The sequence below is a fragment of the Macaca nemestrina genome, chromosome 11, assembly GCF_043159975.1.
Source record: "Macaca nemestrina isolate mMacNem1 chromosome 11, mMacNem.hap1, whole genome shotgun sequence".
In the NCBI taxonomy this organism is placed as follows: Eukaryota; Metazoa; Chordata; class Mammalia; order Primates; family Cercopithecidae; genus Macaca; species Macaca nemestrina.
The window spans coordinates 107,966,475-107,981,458 of NC_092135.1; the positions used below are offsets into that span (position 1 = coordinate 107,966,475).

The following is a 14,984-nucleotide window of genomic DNA, read 5'->3' on the forward strand; positions in this document are numbered from 1 at the left end:
TGCACTGTATAGTGAGTACAATACACCCATGTTTATTGCTTTATCACAAAGATGAGGAAATGTTGAGAGGCTGTTCCTGTGAAAGGTTGTCTTTTGTTTTCTTTGCATCTTGTTCAGATTTCACATTTTCTTTTGCAATTGAAAATGGGAAATGTAGTCCATCATCGGGTGTATTTTTTTTTTTTTAACCAGACCCATAATTCATGACATTCGTGTTTGCCAGCCCTCGCCTTGACAGATCAGTCTCTTATTGGTGGTAAATGTGAAAGTGCTGCAGAGTGAAGACTTAATTCCATTAGCAGGAGCTTTGGGGGGCAAGGAGGAAGTTGAGAAACAAAACAGTCCTCAAGAGGACTTCCCTTTTTTGTTCACGGTGTTGGAAGAGATCTGAACCAAGTCTAGCAAGGATGGTCATTGCTTTCAAAGAAAGCAGGTATTTAATGTTTAAAATTACATGTGGGATGGGAACCTTGATTAGAAGACAATTTCAGTGTCCTACTGAGAGTAGAGAGTATTAAATCAGACTTCCACTTAGCTAGCTTTGTGCTGGGGCTTTTCTAATTAGGCCAAATTCTACTCTTGATGAGTAAGGACTAGTACAGGGTTGGTGAAAGAAGGCAGGAGTTTGAGATTATTTTTATGAATTCTCCCAAGTATTTGGCCCTCTCTGGTAGGCTCAGAGTTCAAAGGACCTATTTGTAGTTTTCTAAACCAATTCAGTGTGTCCTGGTTCCAGTGTCAATGGAAATAAACACAAAGTTTTTGGTAGGTGAGACTGGTTCAGAGCCGAAGCTATTGATTTGTCTACAACTGAATTAGTCAGTCATGGTAGTACTTTGATGACTGTCTTACATCATCCGCTGTTGATCCATTGTTTTCTGTGACCATTGTGTTTTAGTTCTGGGTGTGAGTCACCCAGACCCAGTTGTGGTCATTAAGAAATGGGAAGATGAGGCATTCACTTTGGCTTCTGAAATAATTCTGATAGCACAGAGGCTTTCTACCAACCAGTAGCACATCCACTTTTGCCATACCCTGCAAATTGTATCTCTTGAACTACATCATGTCACCAAGTTCTCTTTGGAGGAGAGGAACTTTTGGCATTTACTAGGAGGTTGGTTTATAAAATAGGAGATATACTTTTACTTCCAGATTTTCTTATTTTTGTCATGAACTTCCTTTAAGCTGCAGACTCTTAAAATCCTGAAGTAGTAAGGCATTAACCACGTAATTACACTTAGCATACACTCCAACACTGAGGACCTAAAATACACCCAAAGTAGTCCTAATGAAAATCTGGCCTTAAAGCTTAGAGAATATCAGGAAAATAATAAACTCTGCTGCTCCCACCCTCTTATAACATTTTACCAAACTTGCATGAGAATTTGCTTTTGAAAGTACATTTGTTTTAGACAAAAGGGGTAAGTTGGATGGAGTGGGCTAAATGAGGAAGAGACCAAGATAACCTGATGAATAGGTGGAAATCAATAAAATTTTCCATACCTTTCGAAAATTACTTCTAGGATTTTTTTTTTAAATGTGCCAACTGGTTTCTTTTAGATTCATCCCCAGAAATAGCCTATTAGAAACACTATGCTCTGCAGAAAAGATTCTTTGTATTGGAAATAAATAAACTGAAATAATATTCCATGGGAGAATTCTCTTCTCTAGAGAGTGTTGCTCTTAGGGATATAGAAATTCATTGTAGATGTTCCTTCTCTGTCTCTACCATGAAACATACACACATATCCATGGACATGTTTTCTCTCCAGAAGAATAGAGACATACAGAGGCTATTCAAGAACTTACGGCCAGATGTTTACAGCAAAGAATTAGATTTTGGTTAGACATGTTAGAACATTTTGAAAGGCAGGAATTGACAGTCAACTCTTAATTAAAAAAAAAAAAGGTTATAATGCTATTTGATTTTGCAAGGATACTTTTAATCACAGTGAAAAATAAAAACATTTAAACAAGACTATATAGTCTAGGTGAAAAGAAAGAAAAATAACCTCTATAGTGGAACCCATCTCATGATTATACACACTTTCGAAGCATAAAAACTTGGCAAGAACTCTTAAAGTACAAAAAAAAAAACAAAAAAAAAAACAAAAAAAACTTTTTAAGTAGCTGAGAATTAATGACTAAGAAAATGTGTTGTGATACACAGATATCTACTTTGCCATTGCTAAATCAGTTCTCACAGTATATCTAAGATCCAGATTATTCCCTCTTTCAGTGTGGTTTTAGCCTGTAATCTCTAAATTATGTGGCACTTAAGATATAGTTTCTCAAATGTTGCTGAGGTTAAGTAAATTTTAAACAATAATCTTTTATTGAGAAAAGGGGGAGTAGGATTTATTTTACTGTGTATTTCCCTGCTCTCTACAGATGCCTTATCGCTCCCATGAAGTGCTGGCTTCATGCATTCCTGTCACAAGGCAATCACTCAGGGTAAACGATGATGCTGCATGTCTTTTGTGCCACCTCTAAATTTCTCTAACCACGTTAAAATTGAAACCAAAAGCACAGATAAAAGCAATGAAAATATGAATTCACTTTTCCATGTGCTGGTCTCACCTAGTGCTTCTACTTAAATTTTTAATTTGTGAGAAATCTATTTCAATCTATAATTTTTTTATAATTTTGAAATGAGTGATATGAATTTTTATTGCATTAGTGAATGGCCCTTGTTTACCTGTCCTTTCTACCTTATTTATAAAGTGCATCCTTTATAAAGGACAAAGTGTATATAGTGCATAAAAGATACACTTTATAAAATATATCCTTTATGCACTATATACCTCCATAGTATTAGGTATATATTCCATTAGGAGAAGCATACATATTTATATACTGCAATCCAGGGCATTATACTGATATAGGAGAGAAGAGGTCATCTATGTCAGAATTGTCTTCCTAGCATTCTCTGAATTTCCCTAGCTTATAAGTTACTTCCTTGCATTTCAAAAAAAGATGCTTTTGGTTTTTGTAGATAATATTGGTCACAACAGTTCTGCTGAACCCCAGTTGCATTTACTTCTCTAAGACCTAGATTATATGGTTTGCCATAGTGATATTTTTCATTGACTCAAAAATATAAGAGATTATTTACTCCTAAATATATTGTAAGATGTTAGCTTCAATTTAGAAAACTTTATTTGCTTATATCCTTATTGTTCCACCCTATTACATGGCCAAAACTGTGGAAATCAGTCATATCTCATTCCCAAGATTAAAAATTTTAGGAAACCTGGCTGGGTACCATGGCTTATGCCTGTAATTCCAGCACTTTGGGAGGCTGAGGAAGGCAGATTGCTTGAGGCCAGGAGTTTGAGACCAGCCTGGGCAACATGGTGAAACCCTGTCTCTACTAAAAATACCAAAAAAAAAAAAAAAAAAAAAAAAAAATAGGTGTGGTAGCACACGTCTGTAATCTCAGCCTCTTAGGAGGCTGAGGCATGAGAATTGTTTGAACGCAGGAGGTGGAGGATGCAGTGAGCCAAGATAGCGCCACTGCACTCCAGCCTGCGCAACAGAGCAAGACTCTGTCTCAAAAAAAAAAAAAAATTAGAAAACCAGTTTTCTCTGTTGGACAGTTTTAAGAAGTTGTCCCACTAGTCTGACATATTTCGACAGATAGTCTCAACTTTTCAGAACATGAAATAAATATTTCACTTGTCTGAAAGGATTCAGTTGTCTATTGGAGTATGATATTTTGTGACCATAAAATACAATATAATATTTTAAAATTTGATTATCAAATATAACATTGTATTTCCCTAAAGGGAAAAATAATTTTGATTACTGCAGTTGTAGTAGGTAGGAACTATGATGGGACTGTTTCAAACAATTTAAATAAAAACTGGACATAACATAGAGAGGTGCTTAGTGAAAACCCCTTAGTCTTCTGGTTCATTCTAGTATTGCACATTTTATAGTCATACATCACAAACCCTGCAGATGACTGAAATATTACATGATGTGGAGAGAAGCTAAATTGAAACTTTTTATATGCAACTTCAATTTGATATAAACCCCAGAAAAAGAAACATGATCTGTATAAATTATCATTGTGAACTTTTTTGGATGCTTATTCCTAACTGTACAGAGTTAAGCCAGCCTTCAGTATTCCAAATATAAACATGTTAGCGATCACATTTTTAGAGTGAGTATAATTCATAAGCTGGGATATTTCCAAGGATATATTTTGTAATTTCATCTTTGATGGGTGCATTCCATGATGAAATGCTATATCATTTACGGAACAGCTAAATACTAAAGCTATAAACTTGATGCATCTCTTAGATATAAGCCTCTCTATCCATAGAGAAAATTTCAGTGCTTATGATCCTCTCCTGGAATAATCATCATGAAATTACCATTATGTTTTGACATTTAACACTCCCTAAGTAACGTGAATTTCTTTTCTTTTCTTACACCATTTTTTCTCACAATCACAGATTCCTGAATAAAAATGAGACAAGTGGACTGCCTCGATTTCATTTTCTCTGCCCTATTATTTTCAAAACATTTTATTACCTGCTTCCTTTTAGTATTCTAGAAGCAATAAACTCATTACAACATCAAATGTAAAACAAGAAAGCATGCTATGTACATCACTTTTCATGTTCACACCATTGTACATCAACTAACTTCTTTTCTCTACCTTAATGGGAGGTAGTTGGTAAGTATTAACCTCCTCTTAATGGCCAAGGGAACTGAGGTAACATTTAGATGTCAATGAAGAATCCATTCCAATGAAAGCTTTGCTTAGTATTAGGAGAAACTTGTTTCTACTTTTGTGCATATGGTTATTGAATACTCTTTCCAACTTAACAGACACGTTAACATGTATAATTAATAAGGAGATATCATTTCAAACATGCCAGCAACTTAGTCTGGATTGCTTATCAGAATTTATTGCATTGTTCCTTTGGGGTAATTTTCTATCTTCATGGAAAGGTCATATCTGTTTCAGCGTTATATATGTATAAGGATAATGAACATTGATCTTTTTGAAGTTGACATTCAGGAGAACAAGAAAGTTTAAAAAGCACCTGTTTTGGTACCCTTTATGAATTTTGTTATGGTGAACCCCAAACAGTGTAATTACATCCTTATTTCATAAAAACTGTGATAAACCCTATTTGGGAATCACATTGATTTTTTAGTGGAAACGTAAGACTTTTAAAAAATGACAAATGTGACTGTGTCAACTTTGTGATGATTAACCAATTATTAACACAAAAGGGGAACATCTGATTGCCTGTCTTGCCACCAGTTTCTCTCCTTACTACTGCAGCTGGGTATTTAAGTAGCCCTTAAAAAAAAAAAAAAAATGGAAATGAACAGATATAGTCTTTCTTTTCCCTGGACAGTTGCTGACTCTGAATTCCTCTGTGGAATATTATACTCTTACGAACTATCTGTAGATGACTCTCCTTTTGCAAAGGCAAAGCAGAAATTAATTAACCATTAACCAAAGAATCACATTGGCATCATCCACAGAATTATAATATTCTCTGGGGCACAGGATACTTCTTTTCTTCACCCCCACTCCCATTATAAATACCTTTTATACGTGCATGCAGAATGAAAAACGACCATGGGCCCATGTCAGTATTTTCAGCTTCACCCAACACTAAATAGCAACTATTTCCAGTCATTTTTGCATACAAAAGACACACATACACAGTACATTTGGGGGGAGCAGGTTGTTGCTTTTATAAACTGCATGGTATGTTTGAGTGCAGTTACTCGATTTTAAAGCTCCTGAGTTGTAATGATAGCTTAACTATAGCTATACTTTGCCAGCCTTTTAAATCTAAAACCATGTTTTTAAAAAAATTGTTTACCCATGTGACTATTCATTTACTCGGTAGTCACAGAGACTTCAGGCTGCAAACATGTGTTGAATGTGCCCCTTCACCCAAATAAATTCTGTGTCTGATGTGTTCAATATTTGTCCATCTTATTTTCATTTAAATTGAAATTTTAAAAAGGTGTTCCCATCCATGTGATAGAGTTGTTTGTGTTTGTTTGTCACCACCGTTTCCCTTCCCCTTGGAAAAAAAAATTGAGATTAGAATATGACATCTTATACCTTTTGGTGGCTTCCAAACCAGGGGTGTGATCAAACCAATGTTTTCTGAATGATAGATACGGCATCAGTGATTGAAAACAGAATCTCAATTTTGGCAGCTTGGGGCTACAGGCCTTGTCCTCCCTCCCAAACCTTTGAAAACGCCCATCCCAGGGACTCTCCCAACCATCCTTCAAAGATAATGGTATCTTTGAAGTGACTGTATCATACAAGTGGTTTTGGCTAACACCCACCAGAGGATGGTCTCCTGTACTCTCTGGGGTACACTAACACTGTTGATGCTTGGCAGGGTGGCAAGTATACAGAGTGAACCTGGTCAACAGAACCTCCTCGTTCAGCAGCCGCTGGGGAGGAAGAGGGGCCTGAGGCAGGTAAGTAGACCCTTAAAGCACAAGAGAACCATCCTACGAATTGGAAGCTCTGTGTGATTTTTAATGCCCATGTATATTAAGATATTTTGCTGCTGGGTGTGCCCGGAATCCCAGTTACTGGGGAGGCTAATGTGGGAGGATTGCTTGAGCCCAGGAGTTAGAGTCCAGCCTGGGCAACATAGTAAGACTCTGTCTCTTAAAAACTAACTAACTAAATAAAACAATGTATCTTTTTAAAAAATTTACATTTTGCATTCACCCTACCAAAAATAAGCAGCACAGAGCAACTTTAAAACGTGGTAAGTACTTAGGCAAGCCAAATGTTTCCATCTTCTCTTTTAGCTCTGAATGTTCTTATTAGCAAAGCTGATTATGTGGTAAAGTAAGTGGGGCTATAATTCTGTTTGTTCCTTACCCAGAAACCTTCTTTACCAGCCAAACTTACTGATAGAGAAAGATTTGTTATACAGTTGATTTAAGGCCTGTTTCTACATAAAGGCAAAGAAAAACAAGTCCTTTCTCATTTCAAGGTTATTTAATTTAAAGCAAACTGAAGTAAAGATCATCTTTACAGATTATCTTAGATGGAGTTCTTTTACATCACTTGCTAAATAAAAATCTGAAAGCGGCTTATCACTGTTGCTTCCACAGGAGCTTCCCATTATTGATTGAGGTACCAGGCACTTGGCCAGCATCTGAGGTTTTAAAAATAAACCTCCCCTTTGAAAGCATATGTTCAACTATAAGTTTTAAATGAGCAATGAGCAAAGGTTGATCAGTAAGCAATAGTTACTCATTTTGCATCCTAAAATTACTGAAATTCTCAAGTTTATGATCTAAATTGTGTTAGTCAATGTTCTTGGCATATATAAAGGAGTCATAATTGGGAGATGAACTAGCTAAAGGGGATGTCAGAAGAAAATACTTATAGTTAAATATGCAGAAATAAATTTATCAGCTATAAATGTAAGGAACAACCATAAGAATTCACAGAAACATATAAATAAGGAAACAATTTCCTCCTAAGCCGTTAGACCCTCTTGCAAGTTTTATTCTGCCTATTCTCTTTAGCTAAGACGTCCTCTACTATCACGTCAGAAAACTCAGACTGAATCCAGAAATCGCCATGGGGCTCGGCTGTCAACCACTCGCAGGAGCATTCAACCTAAAACGAAGCCGTCTGGTAAGGCCTCCTGTGTCCCTTCTGACTATACCATTGACATGATGCCATGCAACTCAGCCAGGAAGGCTTACAAAAACCAAGCTGATGGAGATAAGCACACCTTTGGGGGGTGCTAACATAAGGGAAGGAGTTTCCCAGAAAACTGTAGTGTCTTTTTTTCTTCTTGCCATCCCCAATCCCTGTCTCTACCCCAAGAACCTAGAAAAAATGAAAGAGCCCAAGGTAAACCACTAATACTGGGAAATTTGACTATAAAAGGATGTGATTTCTTTACTGAAGCCAAGAACTGGGCTTGCTATATATGTCATTGAAGGTAAAGCTATGATGAATAATAGGAACTTTTAAGTCCTTTTGGCTGTTGTTATGAGGAATGATCAACTTCAACTAATGCTCTATACAAATGTTATTTTAGGCCATTTATGTGAAAATGTTTTTTCTACCTAAGTCTTATTCTTTGTAAGAAGATAAAATCAAACATGCGCAAAATGTTCAAACATGTTCTCATTTATTAATAAACCAGCAATGTTTTTGTTTAAAAAAAAAAATCCCCAGGAAACACTGGTTACAATCAACTATTAAGCATTGACAGTTCATTTCCGCCAACTTCTCCCCAATTTACTGTTTCACTTCTACCTGCAGCAGATCAGAAACGATCTGTGACCTTCATTGAAGCTCAGCCAGAGCCAGCAGCTGCCCCAACAGATGCACTTCCTGCAACAGGCCAACTACAGGGCTGCAGCCCAGCCCCATCTAGGAAACCAGAAGCAATGGACGAACCAGTCCTCACATCTTCTCCCGCCATAGTTGTTGCGGATCTCCACAGCCTGTCTCCTAAGCAGGTGAGGGCACTAGAGAAACAGGCAAGGCTTGCTCCCTGTGTACTTACTTCTAGCAGCCACTTGGATATGCACATTTATTCCATATAATTAAGTCCAGGTCTGCAATGCTTTGTTATCCAAACAGATACTGCTCCTGCCATCATGAAAGAGAAAATCTATATAAAGTATAGCCAGGAATATATCCACTTAAGAAGGACCAAGGAAAGCCTTGGTATTTTTACTTATGAAAAACCCAAGAGAAAATGCTTTGCAGCTAAAACAGCTATTTACAACAGGTTTATACAGGTTGAGCATCCATAATACAAAAATCTGAAACCTAAAATGCTCCAAAATTTGAAACTTTTTAAGTGCTGATATAACATTCGAAGTTCATGTTCAAAGAAAATGCTTCTTGGAGCATTTTGGATTTCAGATTTTTGGATTAAGGATGCTCAACCAGGTAAGTATATAATGCAAATATTCCAAAATCAGAATCCAAAGCACTTGTGGTTCCAAGCATTTCAGATAAAGGATAGCTGAAAGATACTTCAATTAAAAAAAATGAAGTTACCAGTTTAGATAAAGCCTTTAAATATAGAACCTCTATGTCTTATAAGATGAAAGGAACTTTTCGTTTTGATCTTTTTCCTCATTGTTTTGCTATTTTTCCCACTGATATTTTTCTTGTTTTGGTATATTTTTTCTTTTCATTTTTATCAATGAATTCTTAGACTTTTACCTTCTTCTCATGTGGTATTTAAGGAAAACTAAAGGGCAATGTTACTGTATACATTTGTATAGACTTTAATGGTTAAAAAACATTTTAACACTAAGCTTTATTATCTCATTTGATCCTCACAGTTTACAAGATAAGCAAGACAAAAAATTGTGTTCATGTTCCAGGTTCAAAAACTGAGGGTTAGAAAGTTGGAAGGGCTTACATAATATCCTACCTATTACAAAGGCTGGAACTGGGACTAGCCATCTGATTCCTTTTCCCATTACCACTAGACAACAACATTTTTTGATGTTCTTCTCTGGTACCCATCCTATCTTTCCATAATGTTATGATCCTTTCGATCACAGAGTGAGAACCTCCCCACTGAAGAAGGAGAAAAGAAGGAGGACACAGAAGCGCAAGGTGCTACTGCACACAGTCCACTCTCTACCCAACTCTCTGACCCTGATGACTTCACAGGCCTCGAGACATCCAGCCTCCTCCAGCATGGAGACACTGTCCTTCACATCAGTGAGGAAAATGGCATGGAGAACCCACTACTGTCTAGCCAGTTCACCTATACTCCCACTGAGCTGGGGAAAACGGATGCAGTCTTAGATGAGTCTCATGTTTAATTCTGTATCTTGTAAGCTCTGCAGGTATAGAGAAGACATGAAAGTGATCTTTCTACTACAAGTTCAATACTTTTGCTTGAAAAAGATTAATTACAAAATAGCACTTTACTTTTAATGGGTGGCACAAATCTGAATAGGTTTTGCTGCCAATATACATAATGTTTCATAAACATTTTAAAAGTCAATGGCTGAATGGATTTAGTTGTGCAAAAATCATAAAACCAGGGAGGAATAAGGGGAAAGAGCCATTTCACTGTACATTGTTTATGATTCAAGAAGCCTTCAGCAGTTAAAAATATATACTATTCAGCACTGCTTTCAGAGAAATATTAATAATAGGATCTAAAAATAGAATGCAATTTTTTGAGATTACTCACATTATACATCTCATGCAAATATTTATTTTTATAGTTTTAAAAATATTAATTCAGGTTGGCTATATAAGTAGCAATTTACATTAAAAAAATAAGAAAAACATTACTTTGGGGAGACTAAATAACAAATAAGCCTACAGCCATTTTTGTTTTGATTGACAATACAGCCATTTAGATGAAGAAAAAAAACTATATAGAGAGCTGTGGACTTTTAGATATTTATTTTTCAACTACCATTTTCATTGCATGTTGTAAATCAAAATGCAAATGGCATAAGATCATCCCATTTCATAATATATCACATTAGAATATTAGAGAATATTCTAGAAATCATCAGAAATAATTCTGAATTAAGAACCTGAACAGCCTATACAATTATAAAAACCAAATGTAAATATAATCACTTAAAAGAGATGGTATTCCTATTCCTAGCCCTGACTACATCAATACCAAGATTAGAAGATACTGGAAAATGTGATTAGTAATACTTTTCCTTACAGTATCCTGTGCCTGCCCTGGAGGGCATATTTTCAAATATTAAAGTTAGTGTTGTTAGAATCGGTTTAATAAAATAACATTTTCTTAATAGAAACAATATTCTTATGATACTTGGAACATCTAAGTTTATAAGGAAAAATGTATAAAGTAAGCAATTTCTTCATAGACACCTCCAGTTTATATATTTTACAAATAGGCCTTTAACTTGAAGTTCAGTTACTTCAAGAAAAGTGTAACACTTAGAAGGCTTGTGAGGCCAACACCTAGTGTGTTACTGATCCTATAGCAGGGCTGTGCATCATGTGGTTCACAATTGAATTTCAAAATTTTAGCAGTTTACATTAGAAAACTGTTACCTAACAACTAAGCATATACAAACTCATATACATACTTAAATTGGTATGGTGGTGTATGTGTGCGTGCGTGTATGTGTTTTAGTCCTCAAGATGAAGTTAAATATAGACTTTGATTACCCTGCAATGAATTTAAAACACATTCTGTATGCTTAAACTTTGAGTGTGTTGGCTGTGAAATGTGTACGTATATAAAGAAGATACCTACTAAACCCACCTTAATCATAAAGGAAAATTATTTTTTGTTAGAATTGCTTATTAAATAGGCATTGTTTATATTGTGGTTTATAATTTCAAATATAATTTGGGGTTATGGTCCTATTCAGTAAGAGAATGAAAGATATCCATGAGTTAAAGATATAAGAACAAAACTAAAAATTTCAAATCTAACAATTCAGAAAATGGAGGCAGTAAATGACCTCTTTTATGTTTTACAATATTTTCATGTTATTTACAGTTAATGCTGAAATAATTCTCAAGTGCAGGAATATAAATGTTAAGTGGTTTTATGATTCCAAGCTGATATATTTCACCTGTTAAAAATTATGCTGCTCAATTAGCATTAGAGGCCTTATGTTTGGTAATTACAAGTGTCTGGGCTATTGTGCGTCTCTATGTATGTGTGTGCTTTGTTCCAGTTTCTTGATTCAAATTATCTATGTATAATTGTATGAAATATTTAAATAGCAAAGAAGTCAAAGAAGATTGTTAAATATCCAACAAGAATCATAAATACCTTTATATGTATTTAAAAACTGTTGGGCTGTTTTGAACATGATTATGCTGGTCTGTCTGCCTTTTAGCCTGACTCCTTCACTCTTGTGTGTGGAAGTCTATTAGAAACTTTCAATAAGCTAAGCAATGTTGTATCTTGCAAAAAAGCCTCCACTCTGAGAAACAGGGCCTTACAGAGTAGGAATGTTTTCATACTGGGACTATTGAAATTTTGCAGATGTGTGCATCTGTTCCATTTAAGGTGCCCTTAAATGTGTTGAATGTAATGTGTTGAATGTTTATGTGTAATGGCTAAAGTATCTATATGTATGTGCATAAAACTGTCACAAGATGTATTCTCAGGAATACTGTTACCTGGAGTTTGAAAGGAATAACTATTAAAAAAAAAAAAAAAAGTTGGGGAAGATTAGAAAAAAGTTCAAGATAAATATTCAAAATATTATTAAGTACATGACTAAAAGCTAATTACTACATATGATAAATACAGTGTTGGTAATATAGATCATTTCTTTTCAGCCATGATGCTTAATGATATTTATCTTATTCAGAGGAAAAACAAAAAAGGTACCCACTTCCCATGTAGAAAAAATTAGACTCCACAAAGAAGTTGCTTCTTCTGAAATTAACTTTTGAGAGACCTTGGAATAAACCATGTGTTATCCATGATAGTATGACTCAGATGCAATTAAAACAGTTTAAATCCTGGATATAGGATCTCCTATAGCAAAACATTTTACTTTCATTTTTCAGTATTTGCTGCTTTCTAGATTTCTATTAGATAAGCTATGTCATTTTTCTGAAAAAGAAACTGAGTTATTGAGTGCATTAAGACAAGGCACTTAGAACTACAGTGTCAAAATCAAAAGGCATAAATGGGCATGGCAGTGCTGGTGGAAAAATCTGTGGTACTAGTGATCTGGTTAGGGCTTGTTGCACAGGCTGGGAGTAACTGGTTTGCTCTTTCAAGCCTCCAAGAGTACCTTAAACAAGGTGATAGCTCCTCTCTTCTTTAGCATTATATTCCTTTAGTCAACAAAGAACTTTCTCCACTCTGCTGCCCACCTCTGAGAGTATCTAAGATGAGAATACAGGGAAGAAAGGGTCATAAATGAATAGAATTATAGTCAAAAACATGAATTAAATATCCTTCCTCAAGTTATAAAGGATACTTTAATAGAACAGTCTCCAGAATTTGCTGCTATCACACCAAGTCATGCTGTTGCCCTATGACCTCACTCTTCCAATTCCATGACCTTGTCTTGCTAGGGGGTAAAAAGTCCCATTTCTTTTACTTTAGTGGGTTTCAACTGCAGCATTTCAGAAACAAGTTTTGGTTTGACACTCAGGAGAATAAAAACAAGTTGAGGGCAGAATGTATTTGGAAAAGCTTAAGACAAATTTACTTATATTATTTTATGATCATTTAGGATTACAGATCAATTTACCTCCATAAATCTTTGAATAGTCACTGTGACCACAGGATGAAAATCCTGTATTAGCCATTTTATAGGTTAAAACAAAAGATTGACTACACAGCCGACTTCCCTCAGATAACTATAAAGTCTATTATGAACATTGAATGACCAAAGAACATGGAAAAAATACATATGAATAAATACTGAAATGTTTATGAAAGATATTTATGAAAGATATTAAGACTTCTGTGTTTAGGTATGCACATATAATAAAATACATCTAAAAACATTTAAGATGCCTGTTTCATTTCTTAATGTAGGGAATAGGTTGACTCATTCAGGAAGATGTTCATTTTGGATCCCTGGGGTGTGCCTTTGTTAATGCCTTGCTGTCCATCCTCAACCTCCCCAGTCTGGCCTGAGGTCACGACCATCCAGTTAGACACCTCCAATACACTCCCTGTCACCCCTCCCAACAAACTGAGCTCTACTCATGCTTTCCAAATCTACCTTTCAAAATAAAAATAAACTTCTCTGCCCAGGCTTTGACCTACTGGAATAACTGGTAGATTTCCCAGTGGGATTGTTAAAGATCTGGTTGTCCTCACAATGTGGCCAGAAACACCACGTGGTCCAAGTTACCACTTCCGTCTTTTATACAAAGTGCTCTATTCTGACCCCTTAAGGATTGCTCTTGCTAAGTCCATTTTTTCCCCCTCATGTGGTTTTACTTCTGTCTCTTTTTCTGACCCTAGGCACATTTAGCATCAGGATACTCTTATCCATTTCTGAACCGTGAACAGCACACAAACCTATCACAATTTGTGAATGAGCACTGGAGAGGTATAGGGGTCAAGGGAATACTTCCCCTTCACCCTCCAAAGGTTTCCTGAACATCACTGACAAAAAGAAGTTTAACAGGATAAAAGGCATAACAACTTATTTGATCATAGTTTTACCTGACACTGGAGCCTTTAGAATGAAGATCCAAAGGTACAGGGGTGATTACCCATTTTTATACTTAGGTTCAACAAAGTATGGACAGCCATGTAGAAATACGATTGGACAAAATAGGCGATCTAATGCTAATAGTCTGACCCGGCCTTGGCCAGTCTAGTTTGGATTCCTGGCCTCTCTGTGCAGCATTCCCTTCTCCTGGATATGGGATAGAACCTTCTCTAGAAGAGGAGTTTTATAACCTACAATTGAAGTAGGTCAAATAATTTTTGGCCAGTTTTTACACAGAAAGGTGGAGGAAAGCTAGAGTAATGCTTTTGGGTTTTATGGCTGGCTTCAAGAAAAGGGAGTTCTGGTTTCAATGACTCTTCTTAGGGAAGAGGGGCTCTAGTTTCTATGACCTGCCTCCTGGGAGAATGAGATTGAGAAGAGCGCAGGACATGAAATCAGAGAAACACTGTTGCGTCTGAGGCCTTCACTTTGGACTATTATTTTCTGAGCCTCAACAGAGGGAAAAACAAAAAAGATAAGGAGGAGGAAGTGCAGAGGCAGAAAAAGAGGGTAATAATAACTACCATTTTGTACTGAGCACCAGGCATCCTGCTGGGCGCATTATCTGGCTTCACTCATTTAATACAACCCTAAAGCTGGGCACTGTCTTTACAGATGAGGAAACCGAAGTAAGAAGTGACTTGCCAGGTCACCCAGCTAGTATTTAGCAGAGCCAGGGTTCCTCCAGCTCAAAAGAAGAGCTCTAAGAGAAATACGAGGGAAGAAGGTTTTTAATTGTTGTTTTAAAGGGCCAGCATAGGCGCTGGAGA

At 36.0% G+C, this 14,984-nt stretch overlaps 1 protein-coding gene across 20 annotated transcripts in view; it reads left to right on the top strand.

Annotated features, from left to right (window-relative positions):
• Positions 1-13,495, top strand: part of LOC105481129 (unc-80 homolog, NALCN channel complex subunit) — a 231,613-nt gene extending 218,118 nt beyond the window's left edge. For 19 of the 20 annotated variants that reach the window (XM_011740446.3, XM_071073877.1, XM_011740447.3 and 16 more), the window contains 4 exons: positions 6,396-6,477; positions 7,549-7,660; positions 8,300-8,499; positions 9,565-13,495. In XM_011740446.3, the coding sequence (XP_011738748.2) occupies positions 6,396-6,477; positions 7,549-7,660; positions 8,300-8,499; positions 9,565-9,831 (661 nt within the window). In that variant the 3' untranslated portion in view covers positions 9,832-13,495. The remainder of the gene's footprint in view (positions 1-6,395; positions 6,478-7,548; positions 7,661-8,299; positions 8,500-9,564) is intronic. The other variant, XM_071073865.1, reaches the window with a different exon arrangement.
• Positions 13,496-14,984: the final 1,489 nt, after the last annotated feature.